Source organism: Rhinatrema bivittatum, chromosome 4, assembly GCF_901001135.1.
Source record: "Rhinatrema bivittatum chromosome 4, aRhiBiv1.1, whole genome shotgun sequence".
Classification (NCBI taxonomy): domain Eukaryota; kingdom Metazoa; phylum Chordata; class Amphibia; order Gymnophiona; family Rhinatrematidae; genus Rhinatrema; species Rhinatrema bivittatum.
Window position 1 is genome coordinate 467,652,285 of NC_042618.1, and position 14,757 is coordinate 467,667,041.

At 44.8% G+C, this 14,757-nt stretch overlaps 1 protein-coding gene across 1 annotated transcript in view; it reads left to right on the forward strand.

Moving 5' to 3' along the window:
- The window catches only part of TSPAN8 (tetraspanin 8), a 104,543-nt gene that overhangs the window by 64,862 nt on the left and 24,924 nt on the right, over positions 1–14,757 (forward strand). Inside the window, exons 5-7 of the mRNA XM_029597181.1 lie at positions 1,103–1,198; positions 10,702–10,833; positions 12,625–12,708. Of these exons, the coding sequence (XP_029453041.1) occupies positions 1,103–1,198; positions 10,702–10,833; positions 12,625–12,708 (312 nt within the window). The remainder of the gene's footprint in view (positions 1–1,102; positions 1,199–10,701; positions 10,834–12,624; positions 12,709–14,757) is intronic.

The window sequence follows — 14,757 nt, forward strand, 5'->3', positions numbered from 1 at the left end:
TTTCTGGTATTTTTAGAGTATACTTACTTGCTCTAGTCATTGGTTCTTGTAAAAAAAAAAACAAAAAAAAAAACCTCAGGATGAGATATATGTTTCATTCTGCTTTGATATTGATTATACTGAGGGATCGCAGGTGGCACACTAGTATATCTGGGGGGGGGGTGCTTTTCAGCTTTTCTCTGACTCCATCTGCTGGAAGGGAGGCATAACCCAGTAGAGATGTGAATCGTGTGCCCGATCGTCTTAACGATCGGGTTCGGCTAGAGGGGGGAAAAAATCTGGCGGCCATCTTTAAATACGACGGCAGCCATCTTTAAAGATGGCGCCGGCCAGCCAGTGCTCCTACCATGTGACAGGGGCCGGCCAATGGCACGAATACCCTGTCACATGGTAAGGGCAAAGGGCCATCGGCGCCATCTTTATGAGTGGCAGCCGACGGCCTGAGAACGGGAGATCGCTCCCAGGACCACCACTAGACCACCAGGTAATTTTAAAATGTTTTGGGGGGATCGGGAGGGTGGGGAAAGCTAAGGGGTTGTTTTTAAAGGGTCGGGTGGGTTTTTTTTTTTTATCGGGCCATCGGCGCCATTTTTGAGTGGCAGCCAAAATGGCGCCGATGGACCGAGAGCGGGAGATCAGTCCCCGCGCCCCCACTGGACCACCAGGTACTCGTAAAAAACTTTGGGGGGGTTGGGGAGGGTGGGGGAAGGCAAGGGATTCGTTTTATAGGGTCGGGGTGGGTTTAGGGGGTTTTTTTGTGTGCCGGTTTTCCCTGCCCTCCCCCGATTTACGATTTTTCACGATAAATCGGGGGAATTTCTATTGTATCGCGACTCTTAACGATTTTTGACGATTTAAAATATATCTGACGATTGTTTTAAATCGTCAAAAAACGATTCACATCCCTATATCCCAGCAGTCTGGACTGATCCTTGGTACTACCGGAACGAAAATTATCAGGTAAGAAACTAATTTTCCTTCACTCACTGTTATCTTCACTCAGATAAATTGCTGGTTTGTTTTTTTTAACTTTCTATCTTCTAGTTCTGATTTTAGTATTTTATGTAAGCATGCCGTGTTTTAATGTTTCTTTCTATTTTAGGTAGAAAAAGAAATCAACAGTACACTGAACGGTCTTCTGCCTTTAACATCTCAAAGTCCGACGTTCCAAAGCACACTCCAAACATTTGAGAAACAGGTAACAAGTTCTCAAACCTATTTTGTACCTTGTTTTCTTAATATTTAAAATCATAAATAAAGATTAGCCGGGTGATGAAAACGATTCCTGATTTACTAAAATGTGAATGCTGACCACAGAAGAATCCAAATTCTAACAGATGAAAAAAAATACAAAACAAGATTTTGACATAGAGGAGATGCTGCAGCACTGAAGAACCCAATGGACAGAAGATGGTTGGAGTTAGCTGATTTTAGCAGGGAGATTGCTGTCCTGGGTAAACTCCAAAGAGGCATGAAATTGTTGTGGGCTATAAATAGTACTGGCCGGCCATTGCCCCATCACACGACAGGGGCAGTGGCCGGTTGGCACCATTTTGGAATATAGCATTAACAGATTCTGGGCTAGGGGATGCTCCAGGCTGTTTCTATACCACAGAGTTGTCTTTTAGGTAGGAGGTGATGTGAGGGATGGGGGTGAGAATTCAGGGGCCACTCCTAGACCACCAGGGTCTAATTACTTTGAAGGGGGTGGGGGGTGGGGGGATACTGGGTAAGCCTGCTTTGGCTGGGGTGGGGGAGGCTGAGGTTTTAAACAAAGGGGAGCAGTTAGGGAAGGGAGGTGAACCAATTTAAAACTTTTTTTTTGGGGGGGGGGGGGGGCCGCCTGGCTTTTTAAGAAATGTCACTGGGCCATTAGGATGAGCGTTAGCATCATGACACATTCTCCCCCCCCCCCCCCCCCCCCGCCCCCTGTGTTTTAATTATACCTTGAATTTTGTCAAAATAAAGTAGTTGACTCTAAGTAAGCTGCACTCTTTTACTTGCATGAGTTTCACTATGCAAGAGCTGCTTTGCATGGATTCACAGAAGAGGACTGGAAGGCGGATCTGCATACAGTTCCCAGCAGCCCAGAGGGCACAGCGAGTGATCCAGGTTTCGAATTCTTCAGCTTCCAGAGGCCTTGCAGCAGAAAAGGACCTGAAGTGTGCACCATACCTCAAACTTCCTTCCTATACTCTATCCATTTACCTTGCTATAGCTTATTTGTTTACAAGACCTTATCTGTTTTTATTTAGTTTTATATGTTTTGATTTTAGATGATAATTATATTTGGCAAGAGTAATTTGCTGCAGATTTTATACATAAAGAATTCAATTCAAAGCAAGAGTCGTCAAGTTGGGTAACCAGGAAGATATAGGTAGATTAATTGTAGTGTTTTGAGGGTCATTGCGGTTACTACCCCAAACCAAAATATGGCGGTTACTACCCCAAACCAAATAAGCCTGATACTTCACTTTCAATGCATATCCAGCATAGCTCTCTGCTTCAACGGCAGGGGAGAAAATCTGATACTTCACTTTCAATGCATATCCAGCATAGCTCTCTGCTTCAATGGCAAGGGAGAAAGTCTGATACTTCACTTTCAATGCATATCCAGCATAGCTCTCTGTTTCAGTGACAGGGGGGATGAAGAAAAGTGGATCTATATACTGACAACAACCAACAAGGACCGAATTACTTAGTCTGGGTAAGCAAATAAGCATGGGTGTAGCTTGCTTATTGCGGCGGTTACTACACCTAACTAATTAAGCTAGATATTTCACTTAGATGCAGTTCCAACCCTGATCTCTACATTAATGGCGAGGGTGGAAGGGAAATAGAACCAAAAGGTTACTAAGGGCCAAGAGTAACAGATAAGTATGAGAAAAAAAAAAAGAGTGCGAAAGCTTGCTGGGCAGACTGGATGGGCCCTTTGGTCTTCTTCTGCCGTCATTTCTATTTTTCTATTGCTAGACAAATTTAAAATAAATCCATAAACTAAAAGTATTTTAGGTTAGCTTTACATCCCTGCTCCCTTAAAAAACTTAAATTGATGACAAATCAACAAAATTATGATTCAGGAAGTAGTCCAGCAGCAAGAGGGAGGTTTTCTAGTCTTTTGTACTGAGTGCCACATATATGATTATCTCCCAGCTGGAGAGAGGTTACATGTGTATGCAAAGAGCTCCAAGCCCTCAGAGAACGAGTCCAATCTTTGAAGGCTAAAGTGGCAGACCTGGAGGAGCTAAAGGAGACAGGTATATAGAGGCGACTGACAAGGACATCGTAGAAAAGTCCCACCTCCAATCTGGTAGCCCCTTTGCTGCTTTGCTGGAGAAAGAATACCTGGAAGGAAACCATCAGCTTGTTGAGGCAGGAAACAATCCTGTAGCTAGGACCTGCCTTCCAAGTGATGTAGTATCCTCTCGGAGGATAGGTCTCCAAGGCTATGTGCCCAGATGGGAAAGATTAGGACGGCTGTTATCAACTTTCCTAATTGAATCACCAACTATATCTGGGTGGCTGGTGGACATGAGATTGCTTGGTAACTTGCCTGATTAGTGAAAAGGTGGCAGACCTCACGCATCACATAGATAGAATTTTAGATAGTGCTGGGGAGGAATCAGCTGTCTTGGTACATGTGAGGGTACCAATGACAGGAAAGTGCAGGAGGAAGGTTCTGGAAACCAAATTTAGGGTTTTAGGTAGAAAGCTGAAATCCAGAACTTCCAGGGTAGCATTCTCAGAAATGTTCCATGTGCAGGATCCCAGAGGCAGGCAGAGCTCCAGAGTCTCAATGTGTGGATGAGATGATGTTGCAGGGAAGAGAGTTTTAGATTTTTTAGAAACTGGGCTTCATTTTGGGGAAGGGGAGGCCTTTTCCGAAAGAATGGGCTCCACCTTAACCAAAGGGGAACCAGGATGCTGGCCCTAATCTTTAAAAAGGAGAGAGCGCGGCTTTTAAACAAGATGCGTGAAAGCCAACAGTCACTCAGGTCGTCCCTCCCCCCCCCCCCCCCCCCCCCCCCCAGGGGATTTCAGATAGGAGGACACCCCATATGATCTCTGGGGGAGATGATACCTTGGAGTCTTATTCAGGTGACTTGGATCTTCCTTCAGACTCTTCTCTTCCAGATGAGAGGCATCTGTTCTTACCAGAGGATCTAACCTTTCAGAGGAGGATGCCTACCACAAGATGCAGGAAGTTCTCCAGTTCGTTGATGCCCCAAAAGAGGTCATGGCTATCCCCATCCATGACATTTTTAAGGAGTTACTTCTTAGGATTTAGGAACACCACATCTTGATGCCTCTGGTGAACCGGAAGGCGGATGAGGTGTACTTGGTACAACAGGCCTTGGTTTGAGAGACATCAGCTCCCGCAACAGTCAATAGTTGTGGAGTCTTCCCTAAAGAAAGCCAAATGTTCCCGCACCCACGCTTCTGTGCCTCCAGGTCAGGAACACCGGGCATTGGATGCCTTAGGTAGGAAGGTATACCAGGATGCTATGCTGATCACCTGGATTGCCTCCTACCCAGCTGTACATGACCCAATACACTCGTCCCTCTGGAAGCAGATTCAGGAGTTGTCTGAGTGCGTCTCCCAGCAGCAGCAGGAAGCCTTCTTGGCAGTCGCCCAGCAAGGCTTAGAGTTTGGAAAACACTAGGTGCACTCCACCTATGACGTGCTTGAAACAGCAGCTAGGGTGGCGGTGGTGGGCATCAGTGCCCGTAGAATGGCGTGGCTCCAAGCATCGGACCTCTGGCCGGATGTCCAAGAAAATCTTGCGGACCTGCCCTGTACTGGCGAGAACCTGTTTGGGGACAAGATTAGCGATGTGGCTCAGTTGAAAGATCACCATGAGACTCTCCAACATCTCAGCTAGTACATCGGACCCTCTGTCCTCCACCAGGAAGTCCTCACGTCAGAGCCGCAGGACGTCCTTCTAGCGCCAGATGAAATATTACCCTCCGACCTCCCGGGCTCGTACACTGCAAGTGGGTTCTAGGAGTCGCTCTAGACAGCAGTGGACCCCCCGACCTCAGCTGGTTTCCCAGCAAAGCCCCACTACAGGATTCTGACTGGCTGTGAGGGAGCATAAGCACCATGACACTACCCTCTCGGTTACGGTCCTTTCAGGACTGCTGGCCACAGGTCACCTCTGACCAGTGGGTCCTGTCCATCGTCCGAGAGTATCTGTTAAGCTTTCTAGGTGTCCTGTGGATTCCTCCTTCCCCTCACCCGCTTATCATGGGGCCAGTCCCCGCATCAGGAAATCCTCTGGACAGAGCTCTTCGCCCTTATCTTGTAATGGCCGGAGCAGTAGAACCTATCCTGCTGCATCAGCAGGGGCAGGGATTCTACTCCCGATATTGTCTGATTCCAAAGAGAACCGGGGGCTCCTTCCCATCTTGGATCTGAGTGCCTTGAACAAATATCTGCTAAAAGAAAAGTTCAAGTTGGTCTTGTGTTGCGTCCATCGGTCTCAGATGACTTCGACCTCTGTGCCTCACCTTTCTTCCTTCTCTCTCCACAAGCCTTGGGAAGATGGCTGCTGCCGCGTCATCATGCCGCTCTCTCCAGCATCCCCGGAACGGCTACAGCGACTGTGTTCGCCATGTTTCTTCTGAGGGCCTTCTAGGGTGCGTGCTCGCACGCCACCTGTGTCTTTATCCAAGTCAAGGCGGGAACCTCGGGGGCGGCCCCTCTGAGTGATGTCACGCCATCCGGGTATTTAGCCTGCCCTACGTTTTCTAACAAACTGAGTTAGCAAGGATTGGATTTGCCTCCGGTCTAAGCTGCTCTACCACTGGAAGTTCTCTCTGCCCTCCGGGGCCATTCACCCGTAACCTGGGTACTCGCTCCTCAGGGGCCCTATGCTTTCTTTCAGGTGCCTATCTGGGATACCAGGTACTCGCTTCTCGAGGGCCTGCTCTCCCTGCCTTGGGGCCTGCAAATCCAACTACTTCTGCCTGCCAGGATCGTCATCTAATACAGCTATCTATTCAGTGAATAAACTAACCTTGTCAGCTTGTCTCACCATCAACTTCAGCGCTGTGAGTCTACATCCGGGACTCTCTCCTCTACCCAGCACAGTTTACCATCATTGAAGTGTGGGACGGGTCTCCTCTGCCGAGGACCCTTGGACTACTCTACTGGGTTACCTCACTGCTGCCACCTCCTGGGCAGTACCACCAAGCTGTATAATAAACACGAATTCTCTGTGTCTGAGTGTATAGAGTCTAGCCTAGTACTGCGGTTCCCCACGGGGCTCCTCCCCGTGGGAGTGGCCATCTCCTCAGTACCCAAGAATCCACTCAAACACCTAGAAACCATAACAGTCTTGCTGGGCTCTCTAATTCCCCTTCTGCAAAGAGGGGACTGGCTTTGCTCCCTCGATCTAAAAGACGCATACACCCACATTGAGATCTTCCCCGGACAGAAGAAGAATCTATGGTTCCTCATGGGCGGCAGCCACTTCCAGTACAAGGTGTTACCGTTTGGCCTAGTTTCCGCCCCATGGGTCTTCACCCAATGCCTGGCAGTAGCAGGAAAGGATCCTGTAGCAAGGACCTGTTCTCCAGGTGATGCACCGTCCTTTCGTACCGAGGATATCTCCCCAAGGCCTACTGCCCAGGAGGGAAGGGTTAGGTCGGCCGTCATAGTTGGTGTTTCGATTATTAGGAATGTGGCTGGTGGGCGTGAGGATCGCCTGGTAACATGCCTACCTGGGTGCGAAGGTGGCGAACCTCACACTTCACCTACATAGGATTTTAGACAGTGCTGGGGAGGAGCTGGCTGTCGTGGTACATGTGGGCACCAATGACATAGGAAAATGTGGGAGGGAGGTTCTGGAAGCCAAATTTAGGCTCTTAGGTAGAAAACTTAAATCCAGAATCTCCAGGGTAGCATTCTCTGAAATGCTCCCTGTTCCACGCGCAGGTCACCAGAGGCAGGCAGAGCTCCGGAGTCTAAATGCGTGGATGAGACAATGGTGCAAGGAAGAGGGATTCAGTTTTGTTAGGATCTGGGGAACCTTTTGGGGAAGGGGAGTCTCTTCCGAAGGGATGGGCTCCACCTTAACCAGGATGGAACCAGACTGTTGGCGCTAACCTTTAAAAAGGGAGATAGAGCAGCTTTTAAACTAGAACAAAGGGGAAAGCCGACAGTCACTCAGCAGTGTATGGTTCAGAGAGAGGTATCTTCAAAGGATACTAATGATGCATTAGAATTAGGGCATCCCGACAGTGAGGTTCCAATAATAAGAAAAGTAGTCCAAGTGCCTGTAACTAAAAACTCACCTGAGCTAAAAAAATTCTAACTTTTCCCTATCAATTAAAACCATGGTTGCGTCTACTAGGAAAAGATCTGTCCTCGAATTTGAATTATGAGGATTAAAATAAAATGAATAGCTCCTAGTGTTAGGGGACCGCTGTCTCCAGATAGCAAGCAGACCCCATCATTTCATAAGGGATTTCAGGCATTTGCAATGTGAACTAGCTCCTAAGCCTCCACCTCCCGAGTTATCTAGCTGGGGGGATAGAGTAAAATTGAAATCCCCCGCAATTAAAATATATCCCTCCCCCTCCTTTTCAATTAGCTGAGATATACTGTCAAAAAAGAGACCCTGCTCTACATTAGGAGCGTAAACATTCAGTAAAGAATAAACTTCTCCCCCCAACACAAATTTCACCAATAAAAATCTTCCTTTTGGGTCGACCATTGAGCGGGCAATGGAACAATCAAAGGATTTCAGGAAAAGAATCCCCACCGCTAAATATTTTGCTGCCTTGGTTACTGGTGCAAAAAAACCAGGAAGAAAACATGGACCATGCCATAACATGTTCACAGTGTTGTTTCAGGTGAGTTCCTGCATAAGCACCACAGAGACCCCCTGAATCTAAAATCTCAGATCTCAATAATTGTCTCTTGCGATGAGAATTCAGCCCTTTTACATTCATGGATAACATCCTAGTATGAGCCATCATGTACTGAGTATGTCATAGGTTTATGTATTGTCTGGGGAAAGGGCACCCACTGAATAGCTATTACATAATTACCCCTCCAAACAAAAACCTGCCACTCTCGGCCAACTACCAAATATCTAACATTTTATAGGACCACTTACCCAGAATAATTATAGATAAAACATATAGAAATAATGTCAAAATAGGCATCAGTTTTAATAATGAGAAAATAGCCATAATAATACCCCTTCCACCCCACCCCCCAGATCCAACCGCTACTGTCCCGTAGCAGAACTGTCAGCGCAGGTGAGGCTGGTAAATTACACAGGGCACTAAGCCACCTCCCCCGCAAGTCCCCATCCCATCCCAGCATTCGCACACGTCCACCCCCACACATTCAAACTATCCATACAAGAGGTAAATTTTCTTACACACAAGCAAACTGTCCTCCCAAGCCATCCTTTGTTTGGTGCCGTTCAGACTTTTTTAGGTACAACTGGCTAGGCAAAGTTCAGTCAAGGCCAGAATCTTTAACCAGGATGGGGTCACCCAAGTGCCATCGCAACCTTCTTCCTCCCTTCCCCATTCTTTGCCATTGAGGAGTTTCTTCACGCACTAAGGTGGACTGAACAGCAGAAGAAATTGGCATCTTGACTATGATCCCCGCCGTCTTCAATATGGCTGCTGCCTCACTGATCGTGTTGGCTTTAGATGTGGTGCCCCGGATCGTGAATGCTATCCTGAAGGGGAGCAGCCAGCAGCATTTGATGCCCTCTTGCGTGGGATAGATGTAATCTCTTGAAATTCCAGGCATTTCTTGATGGTAGTTGGTGATAAGTTAGCAAACACAGCGATAGAGTGGGATTTCCAAATCCAGGATTGTTGGCGCCTAACAATCATGAGCATTTTCTCCTTAACCGGGAAGCAAAGGAAGCATGTAATGATATTGCGAGGCCTATTACCGATCCTCACTCCCAACAATCTGTGCTCCCGTTCAAATTCAGTGGTCGGTGGGTCCCCCATAGTTCCATTAGAATTGTCCTGGTCCAGGATAAATAAACAGAGCTGTTTCACCACCGCATGGCAGTCTCCAAACTCTTCTGTTTCTGGGACTCCCCGAAATCGTAAATTGCATCTTCGATTTCGATTTTCTAGGTCCTCCAATTTTGTTTGTAAGTCGGTATCGGAAAGTTGTAGTTTATCGCATGCAATTTGCAGCCTGTTTATTTTATCTGCTTGAGCCTTTAGCCGGATGTCGCACTCAAACTCTCCGGCCTGTGTCGGCTATTTTCTCTCTCAAGTCCGATATCATTTCAGTTACCTCACGTCTATTTTCTTTCATTTCCTTCCTTATTTCTCCGAACCATTGGCGAAATTCTTCCTGTGATGGTATATCCATCTGTAAGGGTAATGTATGACCTACAGCCTTTTCAATCTCTTTGTCGGCTGCGACTGGCCTCTCTACCTCGGCCAGCCGGCCCATCATGCTCTTTCCCTTCTGGCATAGCTTTTGAGTATGAATACTGCTTGAAACTGGGCGCCTTCTTTTTGTAGGTCATCGTAAATAGGTAGAGAGACAGTCCCGAAAAAAAAACAGCCTCTTTTAGGATGGATGGACGGTGATGCGATCAGATTGGTGTATGAGGGAGCTTGAGGTTAAGCGGCCATCCTGTCCAGTGATGTCAGCAGCCCCTGATGTTCATGACTTCTCAAACACTGTTTAACATGCATGATAGCCATATCGTGGCTTAGTAAATCTAGGCCTTAGATTATCAACCTCTGGGAATAGGGGAATACCTATAGTACCTGGATGTAATCCACTTTGAAGTGCCTAAAAATAAAAATAAAATTAGATGAATATCAGTGTCATTTGTTCTTTAGATAACAGAATTTTGAAGGAGTTTTGTTCATTCAAATGTGATTGCCCTTTATTTACTACAATTTATAATTTTGTTTTTGGCCTGGCAGTTTTTTTCCTGCCTTTGGACTTTAACTTAGTCAGAACCAGCAATCTTCTTAGCCACAGTGCTGCCATGAGCCTACCTATTTTTTTTTTTAATTCCTATTTTATAACCCCTCTCCGACTTAACCCAGCTCTCAATGTGACAGACCATGGTCCCTAGGTGGTTCTTGGCCTTCTAAGCCACCATTCCCCTAAAGCCAGCCCTGCTGCAGTACAGTAGCTGGAAATCCCTTTACACTGGGACTGTAAACACTGCCTCAGAAGCATCCTCAACCCTGGCTGGGTACCGAGGAGCATAAAATGGGGGTCAGCAGTTAAATCCAGATCTCTGTGCTGCCACTGGGCTGAGCGAATTTCTCTATTAAATGACAGACTGAGTGATTTCCAGGTGATTTGGAATTCTTAAGAGAATTATTAGGAATTATTATTTGCTAGGTTCTTGTAGCCTGGTTTGGCCTCTGTTGGAAACAGGATGCTGGGCTTGATGGACCCTTGGTCTGACCCAGTATGGCAATTTCTTATGTTCTTATGTTCTTAACTGGTTGATGAAATGTATGTGCCAGTATGGTTAGGAAATCCTTACCATCTGGCAAGTATTGGGTGGTCTGTATGAAATGCCATGCATGTTTTGGGGATAAACAGAGGACTTTGATTTCCAGTCACTTCCATGAGCACTACATTCACTAGAAAATGTCAGATTTTAAATAAAGAAGAGATCCTCTCATTTTCAAAAGATAATAGCACTTCTCCCTCTTTCCTTTTATGCTTCACAGCAAAAGTGTTGTGGTTTGATAAATGGTTATGTTGACTGGGGCTCCAACGATATCTCGTCTTGTTCCTGTCCCATGACAGCAACTCCAGATCTGTGTACAACAACGCCATCTGGCATATCTGTATATAAACAGGTAAAGCTCTAATGATACACTACATTTTAAATCTTTACTTTTTGTTTTGCATTTTTAATATTCAGAACATAATGTGTTAGAATAATACACTAAAACACCTTCAAAGTAAAATACTTTTTGTAACTCTCTTGCTTTCTCTCAGCAAGGATGATCCAATACCGTGCACTCAGGCTAGCGCACAGGTTAACCCAGGGTTGGATGTGTGTTTTGGACGTGCTTCCATAAATCCTTATACATTAAGGGGATTAGCGCAAAATGCGTGTCCAAACCAGTGCTCATCATATGTAAATGCCATGTTGTTGAGGCTATTGGCTAGTATCCCCTTATGTGAAAAATAAGTGTGCCTGATGAGCACATTTTGAACCTCCAAAAAAGTAATACCTGCCACAGAGATGGTGTTAAGTGTTGAGGAGCCCCAAAAGTAGAAAATACTGCTTTTCTGAGGTTCCTCAGACTTAATATTGTGGTGATATTAAGACTGAGGAACCACTGAGAAAGCAGTAATGTGAAAAAGTCTTGCTGGCAGTCAGGTCGGGAAAATGGATGCTCAGTTTATGAGCGTCTGTTTTCCTAATCCGCGCACAGCCACTTTTCCTGAGTGCCCGAAGCCATGGATGCACTGGGGACGCACAATTTATCTCTAGAACGTCCTTTTTGCCTATTGCATCGAGCGTCCAGCAGAGGCGATTGTGCACAGGTTTAAAAAAAAAAAAAAAAAAGTGCATCCAGTTTGGAAGCATGGTTTTAGTGTATCAGTATTGCATCAGCCTGTTTATTTGCTCACAGGAAACAGTGCAAAAAAAGTTAAATATTGTACTATAACATAACCAGCATCCCCTCCCTACTAAAAAAAAAAAAAAAAAAAAAGTTCAGTTTTAAGGACCCTGTCTGGGGCTTATTCAGACCTAATTCCTGCCTCTACAACTTGCATTGAGGTCTGTCTGAAGTACGTTTATCATGCAGGCACATTCGTCTTTTTTGTTGTTGTTGTTTGTACTTTGTTAGATATCAAACATACTTTTTAGCATAAAAAACTACAACACAATGTATCCTATACCTGGTATTTGCGAAGATGCACAATGGGCAGGGACAGTATGATAAGTCTAAACTTTATTTCAGTGATCCACGCTATTGTGTATCTGTCTAAAGAGCTAACCAAATTTCAAATTGGTATGGTAAAGAGTATCAACTTTTTAAATTACTTCCATATTAGTGAATTATCTATTCATCCTTTCATTACTATTGTAGGAGCTGATGTGCTAACCCTCAGCAGTCATGTGATATCAGGCCATTTGCATAATATGCAAATAGCTCCTGTGGCAACCTCTATGCAAAAAAAGTTAGCAAGAAATCAGTTTTTTTTTAGTAAAGAAAAAAAAACCCAAACCCTTAACATCTACCTGTAATACACCTATTTGCATAATTTTCCATGCAAAAGTTTACTTTGTTGAACTGTTAATGAGTTGAGCTGCATGATTTCTCAGCTGTTTAGTGATTTTGTATAAATTTTGTGAACTGATTGAAAAGTGAAAAATAGTGCATGCAAAACATCAAATAGCATACACTAAAATTCACAAATTAATACACGGTTTGCAAACTGAACTCTTAGAAAAGTAAATAAGCTTCAAAATATTGTTCCTCTCTATATTTATATTTAATGTTCTTATTCCACATAGAGCAGACAACTGGCAGATGAGATGATATTTTGTTTACTGTCTGCCTGTCTCATTTACCAATGATTGACTTGGCATGGTTTTGTTCTTTTTAACTCTCACTCTTCTTGCCTTTCAGACTTGTGCGGCTGTGAGCGTAGAGTTCTTTGAAAACCACATGGTCATAGCTATTGGAATAGCTTTTGGACTGGTGTTCGTTGAGGTATGGAGCACAGCCCATTAACAAGTGCAGTAGATGGTGTGCCAAGCATCACACACCATGCCAGCAGACTCAACAGTCCAAAAAAGCGGCTAACATCATTTTCAAACTTTGCAGTTGGTTGGAAAAGACCACTGGCTGAGAATAGTGCTTCCTCCACTGTATAATTGATAGCAAGAGATGAGAAATTGATAGATTGATCAGGGCATCTTTAATTTGTTTAATCATTTCCAGAGACTGAACACCGTTCACAGCTCCTTGTTTGTGGATGTTAGTGAGACCAAGCACTGCCATGCCAGTGATTAAGGCACCTGTGACCCCACCCCTTTCCCCAATAGCGGATGCACAGTGTATGCAGATCTTTGACTGGCCCAGTTCACAGATAGAACAATCTATAGAGCAAGTTAAAGCTAAGCTAAGAGTTTCTGAATGGAAAATTGTTACTGTTCTTTCATTTCTGAGGTGCCTTGCAATGAGAAGCACAGTGACGCAAGAGCTGTAGTGTGATCTGAGCAAGCAGAGGTCAAGGCTGCAGCAGGGGGGGTGGGGAGGAAAGTAAATGGATAAAAGGAGGAAGTACTTAAAGAGGGTAATTTCCCGGAGAGACTTAAATGAGTATTTTCAAAGTGAACTTGTGCACGTAAGTTTTGGTTATCCCTGAGTAATTGTCTAAGTACATGCACACATTCACTCACCAAAGTTACACCTCCTCATCGGATGTCATAACTTACGCGTGAACATTTGTGCACACAAAAGTGAATTTTAAAAGCCCAAAGTGCATTAATTAGGGGATACTTGAATGTCGCTGCATCTCAAAAAAGATATAATCGCGATGGAGAAGGTGCAGAGAAGGGCGACCAAAATGATAAGGGGAATGGAACAGCTCCCCTATGAGTAAAGACTAAAGAGGTTAGGACTTTTCAGCTTGGAGAAGAGATGGTTGAGGGGGGATATGATAGAGGTGTTTAAAATCATGAGAGGTCTAGAATCGGTTATTTAGTCTTTCAGATATTAGAAAGACTAGGGGGCACTCCATGAAGTTAGCATGTGGCACATTTAAAACTAATCGGAGAAAGTTCTTCTTCACTCAACGCACCGTTAAACTCTGGAATTTGTTGCCAGAGGATGTGGTTAGTGCAGTTAGTGTAGCTGTGTTTAAAAAAGGATTGGATAAGTTCTTGGAGGAGAAGTCCATTACCTGCTATTAATTAAGTTGACTTAGAAAATAGCCACTGCTATTACTAGCAACAGTAACAAGAAATAGACTTAGTTTTGGGGTATTTGCCAGGTTCTTATGGCCTGGATTGGCCACTGTTGGAAACAGGATGCTGAGCTTAATGGACCCTTGATCTGACCCAGTATGGCATGTTCTTATGTTGGGCTCGCATATGCCAAGCAGATTTTAAAAGCTGCCGACATACCAGCACGTGCACATTTTGGAATTTTTCAAAAAGAGGTTTGGGTGGGGCGTGGGCATATCGGGGCGTAAACCTGAGATATGCGTGTAAATACTTACATGTGGTGAGGTCCCCTGCCGTGTAACTTTACTTCTGCTATAGATGTCATGTAAGTTAACAAAATAAACCCCACAGATCTGCCTATTTTTTAAGGGTGTGGTTTAACTGAGGAGAGTGAAGGGCTATTAAACTAGGGGGTTTTGGGGGACCTCTCTCAACTGAGCTAACTCAACAAATTGGTAAAACCGGGAATAGCGAATTACACCTTAGAAGCAGCATTTACACGTACTTGCACGAGCCCAGTTAAAATGTGACACATGTGTGCCCAGCCAGACTATTTTATAACATGCATGCATATTATAAAATGGCCACATCCCTGGGCGCGGGCCAATGTACACCCACATGCCAGTTTGAAATTTACTGTCCTAGAAGGTAACTTTCAACTAACTCTACATGGCCAGGTACGTGGGTGCAGATATCACATACACGCATATTAAAAAATATGCATATATCTACCCTTGCAACATACTCTGTATGCATATATGGAATGCACATGCTTTTTCTACCAATTTAAAAAAAATACACCATGTATATT